Raw genomic sequence first — 19,345 nt, 5'->3', positions numbered from 1 at the left:
CCAGGAGGTAAAAGTGATGGTGATTTAGAGACAGGCAGGGAGAGAGGTAGAGGGGGGATGGAGGCAGAGGTGAATGAGACTGAATGAAGGAGGGCAGTGAATTACCTTGATATCAAAACAAGAGTCCACAGAAATGCTAGCAGCTCAGAAAGGCTCTAGAGGCATTGCAGTGCTTTGAGCTAAATGATTTTATGCCAGTTTTGAAACGATATTGGCAAGGGACAATATTTCAGGCTGATCCAGTGGAGTCAGCGGATATCAGAATCAAGTCCTCTTCTTCCGTGTCCTGGTCATTTCTGCTAATCTCTATAAACAAATAGCTGCATATGAATGTTGATACATCGGAAAAGGCAAATATAAAGCTAATTCTACAGCTCAGTGGTTCAGAGATTGCATTTCATGTGTCTCACATACTGTTTGCCTGCTGTTCAAATACAATTCATACAACAACTTCCCCCGCCTCCTACAGATTCTGCATCTATAATCTGTTTATAGAGATTAAGGGCATGCTAACGGGCTAAAAAATACAATACTAACATGCTGTTAGCATATATTGTTAACAAAAGGCCTTAACTAAAACTAGAATGTTTTGCATTATAACTATTCAACAGTTGCAACACTTGTTCAAAAAAAAAAAAAAGAAAAAGATTTGCGCTAGCTCATTCTTCTGGGGAAAAAAAAGAGGGATTTAACATCATCCAGTAATGATTCTTTCCTTTTGGGTGGTGGCTCATCCTATATGGGACACACATATGACCATTTCACAAGGTAGCGTTGTGCTGCATCACTGGAACCAACGCTCTACCACAGCTGGTTTTGAATATGTTTTAGGATGTCATATTATCATGACAAGTACATTGAGAAAAAACATATTGATGTGCAAATTAATGATCATCGTGCAAGAGGAAAAGCTAAATTTATTACAATTTATCCACCGGGGACCATAAATCTGTGCCCCAAATTCCATGACTTCCATCCATTTTTTTGTTGAGATATTTCAGTCTGGACTGAAGCAGCCACATTGCCAACATGGCTAAAAAGTAAAAATATTATAAATATATGCTGCTTAATGGCATACTCTTCAGAGTAATTCAGATATTATGCAAAGTACAAGACATGAAAAATGTCATGCTTGAAATGGCCGCACTTAGAAAATTGCAGTCTTCCCCAGCTATGACTGAAATCATCCATCAGGTCCATGTCATCAGTGTGAAAAACCAATTGAGTTAGAGACCGAAAAAAGAATAGAGAAAGAGAGAAATGGGGGGAAAAGAAAGAGTGACTTAAAAGAGTCATCGATCCTGTATGTGTCACTTGCAGCGAGCGGCGGATGACCTGATAGAGGTGTATTAGCTAATCAAGTGACCAGATTAGGGAGACAGATGCTTTGTTTACAAGCTGCCTCTGGTGGCTCCTGCTGGACCGCGGCTTAGCGGCTATAAATATACAGAGGTGGATCAAAGGAGGGAAGTCCTCACACACGACCTGAGTGAAGACTACAGAGGAGAAAACAGACAGCTCGGGGAAACACAGAAAGGCTTGGAGAGCTTGTTTTCTTATAGAAACTGAAGAACATCACAAAAAGAGGGGGGAAAAAGAAAAATGGATGTGTGTGTGTTTGGTCATAAAGGGTGTGTGTCTGGGTCAAAGAGGAGCATGAAAAGAGGCCGAACGACCCCCACGAGGGATTCAACTGTCCTTGTACGAACACGTTAAACCCTTCCTTCCTCCCATCAGATACATCCTTCCTGAGGTCAAACTCAGGTCAAATTGGATGCAGCTCCCCCAACTCACTGCTCCCACCATCACTCAGACTCCCACACACAAAGCTCCGACACTTAACACGCACACACACACACACACTTGTTCAACCACTCAGCAGAACCTGGTATGGCTGAGCACACACACCAGCAACATTTCTTTCTGCCTGTCAGATTCATAAGGGACTGTTTACAAATTATTAAAAGAATGCAAATGATGGTTTCAGTGTGCACAATTAGTCAAAAGGGTATGCTCTGACAAATTAAAAAGACATGTTTCTATTTCAGGGATTTATTTTTCCCATCACACTAAATATTACCTTAAGTAAAGCTAGTTTCCTCTTTCATAGAGTGTTCGACTGCAATATAATTCAAACTCAGATTTCTTTTTGCCCCAAATTTGAGCTAATTTTACCTCCAATTTGCAAATTTGTTGTTTTAGTTATTAATGGTTAAAACTAGGGCTGGACCAAATTAAATTTGGATACTCCTCTGCTGAATATTAAGTTTCAACTTTTTTTATATCCTTGTCACTGTCACTGTCTTGGACTTTTTTTTTAATGTGCATTTTATTAATGGTAATGTACCCTTAGTTACAGCACATAATGTATTTTTAGGTTATTTTAGTTGCTTAAGTCACCATATTAATTCATGTTACAGATTACTGTGGAAATACAAATATTTTAGCACTCTGTTATTTTGTACTTGCAGAGTTAATTTGTTTTATTACATACAATAATTATTCATTTTTCTGTTATAGCACTTGACCTATTATTTTTTAAATTTATTTTATGCGTACCTTTAACCTCACGTGCCTTTGTTTGAGGGGACAGGTGTTTGTGTTACAGGCTCAGCTTAACATGTGCTTGACTTGAGTGAACAGAGAAGCTGGATGTGTGGTGTCTTGCCATATTTTTGTGCGAATTTCAAAAGATAAAACAGAAGAAACTGCAGCTCGCTTATTACCCACAAACCAGAAGGACTGGAGAATGCTACTGAATAAGAAAGAGGGGTTACCGAAAGAAGAACTGTCAGTAGCTGCTCTTATGGGACCAACCTGTAATGATTTTGAACAGTAGGGGATTTGTATTTGTTTTGTTTTTTTTCCAAATTGTTTATTGTCTAACTTGTATTGTGATTCAGCGATCCAGTGCCATATGAGTGATTTGAGTGGCATGCTGGTTTTGAACTGGGTGGAATGAACTTGTAAGAGTCTCTCAATTTTTGAGTAAAAGCTCTGTTTTTGCTATTTTTCTCTCTGCCTCACCGACTTGAATCATAAGGCTGATCAGAATGCAGAGATTTGACTGGCTGAGCGTCAAGTGAGAGGATTTAAGTCATAAAATTGGCCTGTGAATTTCCCAGTTTGGCTAAACCAAACCTACAAATTCTGCACCAGTTAAAACAGAAACACTCCATAAAAATTTAATAATTTTCAATAATTGACTGACTACAGGTCTGAGTCCAGATGGGACAATGTCTCATGAGGGTGTTGCAGTTCTTTTTTCCAAGGCTTAGTAAAATGATAATGTTGGAGAGGTCTTGCAATTTTAAAGGGAATGAAATAAAAGATTGAACTTTGGATTATTGATGGTACAGTCCCTAAAGCATTTCTGAGACAGTGAGGAGAAGCCACAAAGAGAAAGAGATAAGAGGGGAAAAAGAAAAGAAAGTAGGAGGACATGGCCCATTGAGGCAGAATAACTCCTTCTCAAGTCAAACACATACTGTATACACACCACTAGCCCTACACCCAGCTTTAACAAAACGCACACTCCTACACACACTCTTCTCTGTCAAAGAGGAAGTGTTCACGGTGTGGCGGAGGGATTATGCAGGATATGTGGAGCAGATCTTGCTCAATGCTAGTGATCCCTAAACTCAAAGGGTCTGATCTTAGCAGTGGGCTTGATTTGTATTCTCCCTCTCTCTCCGTCTGCAACCTCCTTCACCTCTCCCTCGATTTGTCTCTCTCTCTCTGTGGTGGGACGGATTCTTGAAACAAGTCTAGAAATGAACTGAATGTGGGAGGAAATAGAGCCACTGAAGGATTACGCTTAAAAAGGGATTGGCAGTAAAATATCTTCATTGTCTTTCTCTTGCTCTCGTCTATGTTGCTCACTTGAATAGGAGATTCATTTCAGTGGTAGACTGTTAATAGGAAGTGCAGACTTCAGGGCGCGTGAGCACCAATAGACAGCATGCTTGTAACGATGTTCAGTGTGCAGCCATAAAAATGATATTGACATCAGCGGGATTTTTGGATAGTTTAACACTATTGGAGATTTCCAATTCATCAAAAAATATAATCATTAAAGTTGTCCAAAAAGCCCAAAAAATAATCTTAAAAAAAAAGCGGCTATTACGACATGATGTGGACCTAAACAAGCTGTAAATAAAGCATGGCTCATGAGGACAAAAACATGATAAAATGCAGAAGACACATCTGTATAAATTAGAATTGAGCTAAGCGATACAAAAAAAAAAAAAAAAAAAGTTCAGCAGCCTAAAAAAAGGCATGCCTCTTTTTGCTGTGACTTTTAGGAAAGAAACAAACCACAGAAGCACTAAGTCATGCTTGGCAGCGAGACTCGGGCTCTGACACAAGCCTCTTTCTCAGTCGCAACCTTTCTCCACATAAAACAGCGCTTTGTCCCTCAGTGACAAACAACCAGGAAGGAACAGGAGGCGGGACACTTGTTCCATCCAATATGTGTGTGTGTGTGTGTGTGCATACACTCGTGTTGTTCCATCCAGTAACAGTGTTGTTATTGGAGACCAGATTTCCATGGTGTGAGGATGGTGTCACACACATACAGAGACTCTGTGCCAGAGACTTTCAGCATCCTGAACATCGGCCAATCATATATCTGCCATCTGGACAGGAGAGAACAGAGCGGCGGCGCTGGCAGCAGGCAGAACCATTGCACAACTAGACTGGAGAGAAACATATTAGAAGACAAATTCTACTCTGCACTCCCACTGGAGTTATTTTGTGATGATTTACTATTCTGGCTGTTCTGGCTGTCTACGCAACCAGCCATGTCTGCCTCTACATGCCGTCTGTTTTCATCACCCAGAAAACACACCTGAGCCTGCCACATCCAGCTGTGTTTAGCTTGAGTGAGTGATAAACCTCAGAAGGACGCTTTATTACATTTACTTTGCTCCCTCAAAGTGGACCATTGTTTAGGACGGGTGTCAAATCAAGGGATGTTTTACAATCCCTCAGCTGTACTCGATTATTAAATTATACACTTTTAACATGGGATTCAACAAACACACAATTCCGTTAGTTCTGATGGGAAAGCTGAAAAAATATTATTTTGGGAAATGTCAAAGTCTGACAAAGATTTTCATCAATGAAAGGGAGAATGACTGTAAAGCTTTCTAAAAAAAATGAGAAAAGAATAGTCCTTGCATTTGGAGTCATGCTTTATTGGTCTTTTGAGAGGTCCTGAGTCCTCATTTTAAATATCCCTATACCTCATTGATTACACCAATCAGCTTCTACGCAGCTGCTGGGTTTATTAGATTGTCAGTAGTAGCTGCCCAGACTGAATCCTAAACATAGACTGAGGTTCCCAAAGTGGGTGACTTGAGAACGAGCCAAGGGTGCTGAAAGATTTACCATAACATTGTTCTTTTATTGTGCATGGCTAAAAGCTTAATGAATAGGTTCTGAATGCTTTTGTTTGCTTTAGCTGTGATTGAGAGTGAGATTGAAAATATATTTCTGGTTGACCTTCAGCTTAAAACAAAAAGTCCTTGTTCTCTGATTCTGACATCAAAATGTGACTTTTGCCACTAGCAATTATTATGAAACATTTCTCAAAAGCATGCATAATTGTAGCTACACTAGAAACAGTGCAAGTTAAACTCGACTGTCTAGTTTGTGACAACAAAGACAGAAAATAAAAACAAGGTACATGAAAGTATTTCTTGTGAAAGCATGGACTTTTCCTTTAAAGGAATACTTCACCCCCCCAAATGATCATTTTATGTCTATTACTTACACAATAGCGGCCTGTGCAGTTTTTGAGGTAGTGCTTTGAATATGATGCTTTTACCAAAAATGCTTGCGTGTTGAGCAAGGTAATAATACTGTTTTTGTCAATGGAGTCTGGCTTTGAAGAGAGCATAAATAAGCTGGAAAGGTCTGAGTATACAACTGAATAAATGAGACTTCCTTTATACTGCAGAAATTGTGTAAGAGTTTGTAAACAGATTTTTAAAATATAATTTGGCTGTTTATAAACGTGGACCACTATGACAATAACTAATCAAGAATATTCACCATTTTTTAACTTTTGTTCATTGAGGGCATGCAAGGAAAATTAAGTTTTCTTCACACAGGGTGAGTAATTGACGAAGGAACAGTTATTTTGAGGGTGAAATATTCTTTCAACCCCTCAATGATACTGACAAATTGACAACAACAGAGAGGAAAACAAACCAAATAATCATGTCCATCCTCTTTCCTCTCATCTCCGCAGCTGTGCTCTTGATGAATCTATATTTAATGGAATTTCTAATGGGATTCTCCTCTTTTCCCTCTCCATCTGTTACAGTCCAGCTGAAGACATGCGACGGGGAATACACACAAACACTCACACATATGCAGAGCCGGGGCTTCCCCCTCGGTTCCTCCATTAACAGCAGGTGTAAGAGACCAATTAGGGTGCTGGGCGGCCTCTGGGAGCTGCACCACGGGCACAGAGAGGTTAATTATATCTGTTCACATCACAACTGGCCAGATGAAATCCTGGCCGGGGTTTAGAGATGAGAAGCGTCCGAATCAGCTGGCCATGACTTTAGACCCGCTGGAGACTGACAGAGATAATTAGCATAAATATAATGGAGCCAAAACTCACCTTGTCACAGTAATTGAATTGATCTTTAATTAATCATAAACGGTTTGGTGACGTACTGTGAGATTAAAAGGGAGATTTATGCACCGACATTCATATGCACAGATATGCCTGTGCGCACATGATAGCACATACCTGCGCTAACACGCTGATGATGTGTTCTGGAAGTCATTTGCATGCTAATCTCAATCACATTTGAGTGCACTTTACAGAATCTTCATGTGTAAAAACGCATAAATTAACCCTGTTTTTCTTTTTTTGTGTGTCTCTCTGATTGGACAGAATAGCTTTGGTGATTCTCTAAAGACCAGACACAGACTAAAAATAATGGCATCTCCACGGGATTCTGCTGACTTGTGTAATTTATTACGAGTCTCCCTCCCCCACAGGTAGAAGTCAATGCTCCTCTGAGCACATTCAGTGTTGCCATGTGGAAGCACCCTACCACACAGTTCTGTTTTTGGCTCCTTTGTGGTATTTTTACTCATCAATGACATCCTGTTCAAGGACTCATGCAGCCTGCGTGTCTCCTCTCCTGACCTTGTGTTGGTATGCACACACAAACACACAGTAAACTTGAAGATGGACACACACAGAAAACCAGAGAGAGCTTCTGCCTTTCCATGTTGGACTGCCAGAAGCATTCGAAACACACACGCACAGTCAGTATGTATATTTAGCACAGGCACTCGCACACTCCTGCTTTACATGCCTGATTGTTTTAGTGGGTCATGAGGATGAGGCTGTGTGAATGTGTGTCAGTGGAGGAAAAGACGAGAGAGAGAGGACGAGAGAAAGAAAGAAAGAAAGCGAGAGAGAGAGAGAGAAAGAGAGAGAGAGAGAGGAAACTCAGTTCAGACAACAAATGGTATCTTCTGCCCGCTGGCTCACCAAGAGGCTGTTTCCATGAGCACGACGACTCTGACCTTGTTTCTGAATAAAACACAGTGTATCAAAACATAACCACACCATTCCATGCATAGCAATATTAAAATATTTGTGCAACAAAAAAAGGAAAAATATTTCTATAAACCGTTTAATAGGGAGCTGGTAGCAAAGACATGTAAAAGTGCCGCTGAGTGCAGAACATTTTCAAAGCTCAACTGTCAGAGACTGCGGAAAAGGAAGAGAGGGCCTCCTGCCTTAACAGAAAGTATTGCTATACTGTTGCAAGAATATTGATTAACATATTTGGTATTGTCCAACACTGACAATTTGTCCCACCTCTACTGTATGACAATGGTTGAAGTTTCATTCAACTACAAAAAGTGGGAACAGCTATAGCAATTTTGTAACACGTTTACAAAGTTCAAACATCATGACTGAGGGGTGTGCAAAAATTAAGCTTAAGCTTAAAAGCTTAAGAGACTTTCATGTTTTGTTGTACAACATAAAATATGTCAGCAAATACCCCACTTGTGAATTTTGAAGCTTTTATGTGTCTTGAAAAAGGTGGTTGCTAACAAGTGGCTAAACGTCATCACACAGCTTTGTTGCGGTAGGAGTGTTAAGTTGTGCAACCATTTAGTTCGTCCAAGGCCGAACGTTAGCTTTTTACTTCTGGCAATTGCATTTAGGCTTCAAAAATTTGTGAAGATTATCTTGCTGAACAAAATGTGCAAGTATCATCAAGCTTATTTTGACACAGAGCTTATTTTCTGCAATAATTCAAAATCTATTGGAAAAAATCCCATTGGCATTTTGATGCGGGAACAAGGGCGAATTACTCTACACTGCCTCCATGATTTAAGGTGGTACTGCTCTGTTCCGTCTGTGTCCATAAGCTTTCAGAGAACACGCACAAATACTGATGGAGCGTACGTACAGAAGGCTCAGTCCGCATTTGTATCTAACATTAAGCATAAATCAGCCTTTATTTTTATATCAGCTGGTTCACTGGCAATGCATTGCATGTACTGGACAGATGTCAGTAATACACTTCATCACTGGGGCTGCTCACATTTCTGCTAAAAACCCCACCTGCACTGCAGCTTGCTTTCAAGTATCATTTGATCCTGGCTCAGTACGATCCTGGCTTGTAGCCCAATCTTCCTTTTCTATGCAGACAACACACTGGACTATGCAGATTAATTCTCCTCTGTATACAGTATGTATCTATAGAGTGCCCTACTTCCAGATATATATATGAGGCACATAAAGAGAGCAGGACATCGATGTCAGGGGCTGGCGCAACGTGGACACCAGACTGATTTCGTTATGCAAGAGGCATCATTTACCAACGGCCAACAAGGGCAGCCACAGATCTTCAATACACACACACACACACACACACACACACACACAGCTTGACTCTCCTGCAGCACAATCTGCTGTTTTAGACACCACAGAGCAGGAGACGCAGGGTATTTGCTGCTGTAGCTTCCTGCACACACGATATAGCTGTACACATTTAATGAGCACACACTGTCACTGAACAGTTAATGGATCTCTATTCTGCAGCATGAAAATGAAAGACAAAGTGCAAGGCAAACCATTATCAGGAGAAAGGGGACAAAAAAGTGAGGGAGATAAGGAGTGGGAGGGGGGTAGTGTGACTCGTGACTACAGAGGCCCAAACCACCCGCTCAATATCTGGCTGTCTGGAGATAAAAAAAAAAAAGAAAAGAGAATAGAAAAGCACTCTGAGCTCCACTCGGGGTACTCGCACAAGATCAAACAGAGAGCGTGAGAGAGTTTGACGTAGGGATGAGTGCGAGGAGGAAACAGAGCTTGAGAAAGAGGGAAAGTAAAGTAAGGTGAAGGACAGACAGCCAGAGTGGTAAAAATGAAAAAAAAAAAAAAAAAAACAGCGACACTGAGGGAGGCTGGCGTGAGATAAAAGAAATGGAGAGTGGTGTGTGTGCTCTCACTGACACAGCGATGGGAAATCAATGTCAACCTTTAAATGAATCAGCAGTTGTGGATGAGCTATCCCGTTCAGGTCGATATTTATTAAACTGCTGCTCTGGTGCATGTTACAGTCACAGATGAATAATGGCAGAGAGACACGTCGTTTCCTAACGCTCCTCTCTCACTGTTTCACTATTGACATTTTGTTCAGTTTTATGTGAGCTGAGGAAATATCAGAGTGCAGATCAGCCTTCCAGCAGCTTTTACTAGGCATTGATAGATCATGTAAAAGAGCGGGAAAGGAGGAGAAAATGAACAGGAAGAGATTTTAAAGTAATTTAAAGGGACAATTCGCCACAACATCCAAAACAGATATTTTTCCTCTTACCTGTAATGCTATTTATCAATAGATTGTTTTGGTGTGAGTTGCCGAGTGTTGGTTGCCGAGTGTTGGAGATATTGATTTCTTGAAAGAGACATCACTGTTGAGTTTTTCACATGTATTTTTTGGTGCTTTGAGCACCACAAGTCGAGTGCCATTTAGTTCCATTATTTTGGAAAGAAGGGAAACATCACTACAGTTTAATATCTCCAAAACTTGACAACTCACAACAAAACAATCTAGATTGATAAATAGCTCTACAGGTAAGAAGAAAAATACATATTTTTGATGTTGGGGTGAACCGTCCCTTTAACCTGAACAGGAAGGCATATCAAAAACTTCTTGATTTCTCACTTTAGGAAGCATTTTTTTGAAGGTAAATCAAAGATAATAAAGGCCCTATCAATACAATTTAAGGAAAACAGAAGTCAAAGACTTCACCCGCTCTCAGACATTCACCTCAGTCTCCTCCTTCCTGGCATCCCTCCTTGGCTACTGTTGTTGGTAACGTGAGCGGGGCTTAAATCCTAATCCCTCTACACGTGCCATCGTGAATCAGGGTTGGGATGGAGATAGCTATAGATGCTCAGCCAAGACGGGGAGGAGACTGGATGGAGTCGTGTCACCTCCACTGTGCATCAAAATACCTCCAACAAACATCAAACGAGCCTCAGTCTTTATATATTTCCCCTCTCCGCCCTGCACGCCTGTCCCCTCTATCTGCACTCCTGCTTAATCAAACTTCCTCCCTTTCTTTTTCATGCACTCGCTTTGCTGTTCTCAGCTCCTAATTTCTTTGTTTCCCACTCTCCTCACTTGTCTTACGGGCATGTTTTGGGTGCCATCATGGCACACTGCCACTGCCTGTAAGGTGCCAGTATGCCTGTGTGTGTATAGCATTAAGTGTGGAGTGCAGAGATAAAAGGACATTTGATTCAAATCTGAGCAGACATCATTAGCTTAAAAGGTAAATGAACAAATCTCACGAATGAACGCAGACGAATGGATGTGTTTGGATGGTGCGGCTGGGCGCTTTGAGATGAGCACGAGTGTGTGATCATCAGTATTACAGTGCTGTGAGTGAGCCGGATTTACTTATTAACAGATTTTCTCATGAGCTTTGGTGCATCAGGAGCTAATGAACAGGGAAGCGCATTAACTCATGATTTTACACTAATGATTGTGCAGGCATTAGTTACACATCTGACGTACTCAACATAATTGCCAATCATAATCCAAAGCATAGCCTTTCAAAAGTTTTCAGATAGTTTTTAACTTCATAGCAGCCACTGGCTTCAGCTCCTCTCTGTGTGAAACATTTGCTAATTAGCACTTAATACAAAGTACAGCTAATGGCAATGTCATAACTTTTGCAGTTTTTGATATTTTTGGTTTTTGGACTTCGAGTTTTGAAGACTTGGACACTGGGGAACTTTGCCAGACATTTCTCACTACTTTCTGTCATGTTATAATTTCAACAAATTGATTGAGCATGTAAATAATTGATAGATCAATCACCGGTCTACAACATCAATCACAATCCATCACAGTGAAGATATTACATTTATTTAATTTATGTCTTGGTAAAAGCATTTGCAAGCAGACAGTTAAAACAGTCCTTGGTGGTGCATTCAAGGATGCTCCAATATTTACCATTTGGCTATCAGAAAGCATTTCTTTTATGTTGTATATTCAAAGCCAGAAAAGAGCAAGAAGCAGGCAGGGCACTGTAGAAAAATATATGAATTTAGTTAAACTACTAAGAAATTAATAGAAATCAATTACAAATGTGTGAAATCAAACTGTGAAGTTATGGTAAGACTTGGATGATAGCTGGTGGTAATGTAACAGCAAAGTACGGAAAACAACCAGGATGGTCTTTGAAATTGATGAATCCATTAAACGTTGGTCCATTTGGTGAGCGTCTGTTTTTTGTGTTGGCACTAGTTTGCACTTGTCAACTTTTTTTTTTTTTTTTAATCTTTTTATTTCAGAGCAGCAGAGCTGCAGTTAAGCTCAGTGCACGAGAAGAGAAACAGAAGTGAGTTAAGTGTCAAATGATATCAACAAAATTGATATCAAAGAACTAGCAGTGACGAAGGCCGACTGTTGCCTCGCCTCACATCGCCTGTGTCTCGGCTGAATAGTTGCTCTTGAATATCATTGCAAAGACTACAACACATTGCTAACTGTCACATGTGCCTGTGTGACAGGAAATGACTCCATACCAGCAGACAGTGTCTTCTGTTATCGTCATTCAAATAGCGAAACTTGAAGACCGCTATGACGATGATTAACAATACGATCCAGTGCTGAAAGAACAAAAAAATATTTACTGTGAAGCAATGAACAATAACACAAACCATCAGGAAACATTTCTGCTAAAGAGCTCAATGGCTTAAGAAAATAATTTTACCTGACATGACAAGTTTGTTCTGATCTCAGTCCATCTTGACATAAGCCATTTGTTAATTTTCTCACTTCTATTTCTCTTAGCCGGCGGTCTCCACGGTCTCCAGCACCAAATAAACATGCTGAATTGGCTGAAAAAAAGCCAACAAGGGCAAACAAAAGCCAACAAGGGTCGATGAGTGCCAACAGTGTGGGATACACCGGATTGACAAGGGCATCAAATGCTCAACCACAGCCAAACATTGACCGACAGCTGACCATTAGTTTGTTGGTTGAGGGCCCTTAATGTCAAGAGGGAGTGAGTCCAAACAAACTTGGTAAGATTTTTTATTGAGCCATTCAGCTCTTTAGCAGAAACGCATTGTTGTTTTTGTTAGTGTTCACTAGCACACAGTAAATATGGGGTTGTGTTGCCAGTGTGCTAACTGGCTAAAAAGCCTCTTAAATCTTCTCCTGTCTGTCTTTTGGTTTCCCTTTTGGAATGACAAATACAGACCACTACCACCTGCTGCTATGGAGAGTTATTTCCTATCATGCAAATGAAAAACTTACATGCTGTTTGGCTGTTGGTGTAGTCCTTGCGGCTTGAGTTGAACTTTTTTGAAAAGTTTAACTTTTTTGGCCCAGACATGCAAAATTAGGTGACGCAACAGTAGGCTTCGTTGCCACTAGTTCTTTGACGCTGGTTTGGTGTGTCTGGGCCTAAAAAAATGAGCAAGAATCCTGCTAATCTGATCTCACAACATGAACAAATTCTATAAAAACAACAGCAATGTCATTACCAGGGGTACAACAACAGACTAATTTAATCAAAACTGTCCACTGCTGCAGGACCAGCAGATTCCAAATGTGATTTCACTGATTTAACACAGGAAAAAAAGCTTCTCTAAAAGGCTCCACGTCCTTCATCAGCTATAATCAGTGTGTGTGTCCATGTGTGTAATGGGGCTACTTTTCAGTTAGCCCGAGCTAGCCCCAACCTTCTGAGGACAAAGCATGCAGCCTGTGTGTGTTTCAGCAGTTTAGCTGACCTAGTCTCTGACATTAGTCTGGTTGGATGCTCCACAACACACGGGCCGAGAGGGAGGCCAACGAATGACATCACTGACTTTTGCTTTGAGTGGATCTGGGTTCAGCTGGACGGCAGAGCAGTATGATATCACTTTGGCCTACAGGCCCTGCACACTCACACACACACATACACACACACACACACTCTGGTCCTGCAGATGTGCAATCACCCTCCCTCTCTGTAGCATGTATACACTCACGCACACACACGCACATCTTAACTAAGGCTCACCCAATTAAGCAGTCTGTTGGAACAACGAACAAGGCGCTGTTCCCTTGCCATGAAGTTAAGTGTGTGCTCCGTGTGTGTGTGTGTGTGTGTGTGTGTGCAGGGAAAGCGAGGGGGATTGGAGGTTGGAAAATCCCTGGCAACAGCGGCACATCTTATTGCATTTCTCACAGAGGAAACATGACATTGTGAAGGATTACAAACAACCTCGAGTGTCAGGCAACTCACAGGCCGTCCCTCTGGTTGATGGTCATGACATGACAAGATGTGAAAGGGGGAATCTTTAAAAAAAAGAGGAGACATCAGAGTACGTAATCACAAGGTGACTAAATGTTGACTGAGTGGATAAAGTGATGTTTGGGTTCTCCAGATTCCAGAGACCAGAGAGAGATTTAGGTAAAGAAATGAAGTCCAAATTTGAAGAAGAGCTGGACTGCTCTGGCGTTAAACGTCTCTCAGCTGTCACCATAACACTGAGCTTAGAGGGCAACACACAGTACATGGCACAATGCTGAAATACTGTGTCTGCCACTACACTGTAATTTGTGTGTGAAGGTATGTCAATTCCCGTCAGAGGAAGCTGTAGTCCTTACTGTGATACTGTTCAGCACCTGTTACACCTGTTTTTCAGGTCAATCCAACCAGCCCGAACTCAGTTGTTACTGTTGCTGCTATCAGCACTTTGCTCATCACACAAGAATACAACACCTGAGTAGAAAAGGTGTATTCTCTTCCCTTTCCAGTTTCTTTGGGTTACCAGGAATTTATCACTGTAATACATCAGATGACAAACTGTTTTCTAGCATACAAACCATGAGCTGGAATCAATCATGCCTCACTTTTGCTACTTCTCCTCTATTTACTTGATACTCCACTGCAAGCCATAAAAAATGAAGCCGACGTACCATTAAATCAATCATTTATGGACTTGATGTATCACGGAAAGCTGCCAAGTTGCAGGAATAGTTAGAATATCTTTCTTTTCTACACTAAATACATAAAACCTTGTAGATATCTTTGAGTGTTTCATGATTTATATCTCACTTTTCTTTGTCTGCATCTCCTCCTTTATAATCGCTATAAATTTAATGAGGGAAATCCATAAGGGTTAAAAGGTTTTAACTGGACCCCCCTCAGTGATTCATTACTGCATTGGGGTAGCCAGTATCCATGGCTGGAGATACCTCTGTGTAATTCCATGTGATTTCCTCTCTCAGACAGCAGTATTCCCTCATCCCATCGACTGCCGGTGCTTACACAGCACAGTAAATATTATTGATTTTTTCATTATCCACCAATAGCAATTACGTTACTCTGTGCTTCAGCAATGATAGCTTACACTCACTAACAACCACAGAGTCACTGCAACTGCTAAGTGCACACTGAAAAATGTGAGCTATACGTTCAAAACAGAGATGTTCCAATACCACCAATACCAGACCAATACTATGGCACTGAAAAAAATAAATTAACTGTTTACTACTAACCCTGAGACCAAAGCCTTGCATATGTTGTTTTTTACTAGTGGGACTTCAAATTTAAATACTGCCAGTAGTGCTGACATTTTGCTAACTGTTAATGTTAAAGTATTTACCCAAAATCAATTCTTTTTTTACAGCTTTGTAAACAGTAGATACTGTTGGTTGCAAAGCACAACTTACTGCATATGATACTATTTTAGTTTGTTAGTGAAGTTTTAAAACAACGAAGTTGTAAAACGACTTTGGAGGTATTGTTGATACTGATATCTATATCGCAAACTTTTATTTTGTTGAGTTTTTCTCCCTTTTCAATGTGTGCGTCCTCTTGTATCACTCTGTGTCCCCTCTCTAAATTTGGATGTTTTTGCGGTTTGTAATTTGTAACTCACGGGATGGAAAATTGATCTGCCAATCTGTTCAGAGCTAATCAGATCAGATCGATGGATGAGAGGAGCAGCTGCTGTAAAATAATGCAAACTTTTAGACCCAGCAGAATGAACTATTAAGTTTCACTTTCAATGGGGCTGATGGGTGCTGCTGTGAGTGTGGTACAATGAATAACTGAATGGTTAGAGATATACATTTCATCAGTGCTCTTAATGAACGCTCCAGCTCCAAAAACAGAAAAATCTGTTTGTGGATGTTTTAATTGTAGCAGGCTGTCACAAATAAATGAATGTGTGGGAAATCCTGAATTCTATCTTTATTTAGCTGGTTCAGTGATGCTCAAATGGGCATCACAGCTTTGTTTAAATTCCCTGTGCTACAGTAGTCTCTATTATTGTGTGTGGCAGATAATCCCCTTTGTGTAGGGGGCTCACTAACTGTAGTTTGTCAGTATGCAGGTAGTGACGGTACCCTCCAACTGTGCAATACACTCAGGAACTAAACATAACAGGAAAGAAAAATCCTTCCAACATGTTACACTGAGTTACATTTGTGGACCTTTTTTAAGCAAAGTTTAGTAGTTTTGGGGATTAATCTAACATGAGGGTTCACTTTTCCAAAAAAGAAACTGGAGGTTCTTGGAAATAAATCCTAAACTGATGTCATCCTGATGTGTCATGCTGCTTTTCCCTCTTCCCTGAGTCACCCTCTCCCACCCATAACATTAGCAGCCTCAAGTATGGTTTCTCCCTCTGCCAGCAAATAAATTACATTAGTGCAGCAGAGCAACATGAGCAATAGTGTCCTGTTCTGTCATCTCTGTTCTGCCTCATTCAGCAAACTGATCGCAATCAGGGGAACGGGGGAGAAATGTATTCGTAACATAGCCATCCTCACATCAAGCAGAACCAGAGTAATCAGGGCAGCTGCTGAGAGCAAAGGACTGTTCCTCATCCTCCCTATGTCTTTGTTTATTAGCTGGCTTGATGACTGCTGGCTCACATAGACTGTTGACATTATTGTGGCCACGATTCCAGAAACTTCCCAGTAATTCAACAACATGCTTTTGTGCAAATGCCCTGTGGAGTTGCTGGATATTTTTATTTCAAATATCCACCAAAGTCTATAAAGCAAATGCTCTCTAGTTTAAGCTACACAAGGACATTTAAGATCTTTTTCACCGAAGCCCTAAAAGCCAAAATAGCACACGTCTGCAACACAGACACACAAACACACACATCGACTTGGTGTCAAGTTAAGCTGGTCAGCTGGTGACATGTCAAGTCCAGAGAAACAACATGCAGCCCAGGGGATAGAGGGGAGGAAGGGTGAGGAGAGGATTAGTTAGTTTTACCGTTGCAGAACTGTAGCAGTGATGAGGTGTCATACAAGCTGCTGTAGCTGGAAAACCCGTCCTCCATTCTCAACCTCTGCTCCGCTCCTCTCTGCTCCTCTCTGCTCCTCTCTGCTCCCACCACCCCTTCTCCCTCCTCTGTCTCTCTCTCTCTCTCTGGTGACTCCCCTCCGTTAGTTTATCGTTCACTTGACGTCCAAGGCGCTCCCTCCATTCACTCAGCACGGGTCAGGCTCCCTGGGTGAGTCTCCATGGCAACCCATTCACTCCGATTATGTCATGTGAACTCTTCTTTTCCTCTTCTTTTCCACCCCCCTCACACAAAAAAGTCCTGAACTACAGCAGAAAACACTCCCTGCTGAAGAATGACTGCACCGGAGCGCTGGAGACACACACAGAGGCAGAAGTTCAGAGGCTGCTGGTGGTTTTGTTTCCTCCTACTCCCTCCTGCTCCTCTTTTCTCCTCCCTCTGTTCTCCTCTCGTCCTTCTGTCTTCAGCGGAGGCAGCTGTGTGTCGTTAGCTCTCGCTGATCTCCAGCAGAAAAACAGCTTTAAGAGGGCTTGAGCTTAGAGCGCAGGCAGGCTCTGGCACAGGCAGTTACTGTGTGTGTGTGTGTGTGTGTGTGTGTGTGTGTGTGTGTGTGTGTGTGGAGTGTGTGTGTGTTTAGATAATGCTCGGGACAGCCCAGCCTTCCCCTGTCACACAGTGTGGACGAGTCAGAGCGCAGGGGGCTGGGCCTGTCGGAAAGATCCTCCTCCTCCTCTCCTCTGCTGGTGGAGAGGAGAGAGGACGAGAGGAGAGGAAAGAGGTGAGGACAAAAGAGGTGAGGAGAAAAGAGGAGAGGAGAAATATGGGGACAAGGTAGGGGAGGAGATAGGAGGGGAAATGAGGAAAGGAAATGTGAGGAGGAAACAGGAGAGGAAAGGATAAAAGAAGTAAGGAAAAACAGAAGAGATGACATAAGGGAGAAGAGGAAAGAAGAGATGAAAGGAGGAGAAAGGAGGAAAAAAGGATAAAAGAGGAGAGGAGAGGAAAATAATAAGATGAGGAAAAGATACAATAGGTAAGGAAAAGGGAACAGAAGAGATACAGGTATGAGGTAGGAGAGGAGAGGAGGAGATAGGAGTGGGGAAGAGGAAAGGAAATGCATGGTGAAAAACGGAGAGGATAGGATAAAAGAAGTAAGGAAGAAAAGAGCAGAGGAGAAAGGGGAGGAGACGAGAGGAGACGAGACAAGGAAAGATGACAGGACAAGGAAAGGTGGTAGTGGAAAGGATTGGAGAGAAGAGGAGCGGGGGAAAGGTAAGGAGAGAAAAAGAGATGAGAGTAGGAGACAGGGTAAGGTAGAAAAATAGAGGAGAAGAAAGTAAGGACAGGAGAGGAGAAAAGAGAAGAGAAGGTAGGATAGGAGAGGAAGAAAGGTGACAAGACAAGGTAGGGTAGGAGAGAAGATGAGAGCCAAAAGAGGAGAGGAGGAAAAGTGACAGGACAAACTAACTTGGTCGAGGAAATGAGTTAACAAAAGAGAAGAAGTACACAGAGGAGAGGATAAAAGAGGAGAGAGGAGGAGAGGACCAAGAATGGCAGGACAGGAGAAAGAAGGAGAGATGTTTAGAAAGGAAAGGAGGGGAGAGGACATAACGAAGTAAAGCTGAGATGAAAATTGCACAAATAAAGAAAACCAAACAAAATATCTAGTCACCAAAATGACTCAGTCTCTGTGGTTCCCTAAGTCAAAACATAGCGGTTACTACAGTTACTACATCGCTCCCCCGCACCGACACGGAGTCACACGTGTTTTTACTGGTAAGGAGTCACATGGGGACACCCCACAACAAACCACCGTCACATCTTCCCTGGCATTTCCTGCAGCCAAACATTCAAAACCTGACATTGCCAGGGGATCTCCGCTGTGGCCAAACATGATTACCATTCTGTCCTCTGTCTGTCTTATCTGCCCCGCTGCAGACTGCACCGAGACCGAGGGATCCTTAAAACAAGGACAAGAGGAGGGGAGAATAAAAGGGAGACTGAGGAAAGAGAGAAATAAATGGGATAGAGGGGGAGGGGATGGAGGTGAAAAAGAGAGCGCGCTTGAGAAGGGTGGGCGGTATAGAGAGAAGAGCAAATTAAAAAGTGAGCAGGGTGGGTGTTTAGTGAGAGGGGAAAAGGGGGATACCCTAAAAAAATCTATCTGGGGGGTTTTGTATGTACATGTGAGGGGGCCTCTTTGCATTATTTATAATTCAAGCTTGCAGGGAGAAATAATAAGCCTAAAGAGTCTGTGGCCTATATTCATGTGTGCTACATTCCCCCTTTTTTCCTGCCAGATCACAAGACGGAGCCGACAAAATAACACAAAGGCAGAGATGCTCTAAAGCAGGGATACTCAACTCGCTTTGCTTTAGGGGCCACTTTTACAAAATGACAGGAGGCCAGGGGCCAGCTGCAGCAGCCCCATACATGTTTCTAGGATTTTAGGAAGTTTCTCAGATTTTAAAACCATATTTCTAGGATTTTATGACCTTTCTACAATTTTAGGCTTTT

At 41.7% G+C, this 19,345-nt stretch overlaps 1 protein-coding gene across 7 annotated transcripts in view; it reads right to left on the bottom strand.

Annotated features, from left to right (window-relative positions):
• Positions 1-19,345, bottom strand: part of eml1 (EMAP like 1) — a 65,750-nt gene that overhangs the window by 30,748 nt on the left and 15,657 nt on the right. For 6 of the 7 annotated variants that reach the window (XM_042500386.1, XM_042500387.1, XM_042500389.1 and 3 more), the window contains exon 1: positions 16,798-17,368. The exons of the other annotated variant lie outside the window; for it this stretch is intronic. In XM_042500386.1, coding sequence (XP_042356320.1) covers positions 16,798-16,864 — 67 coding nt within the window. In that variant the 5' untranslated portion in view covers positions 16,865-17,368. Of the gene's footprint in view, positions 1-16,797; positions 17,369-19,345 lie in introns of those variants that run through there. 7 annotated transcript variants of the gene reach the window in all.

The sequence above is a fragment of the Plectropomus leopardus genome, chromosome 14 (assembly GCF_008729295.1).
Source record: "Plectropomus leopardus isolate mb chromosome 14, YSFRI_Pleo_2.0, whole genome shotgun sequence".
NCBI lineage: Eukaryota > Metazoa > Chordata > Actinopteri > Perciformes > Serranidae > Plectropomus > Plectropomus leopardus.
The sequence above is the reverse complement of the archived record's forward strand: the minus strand, read 5'-3'. Positions and strand labels throughout refer to the sequence as shown.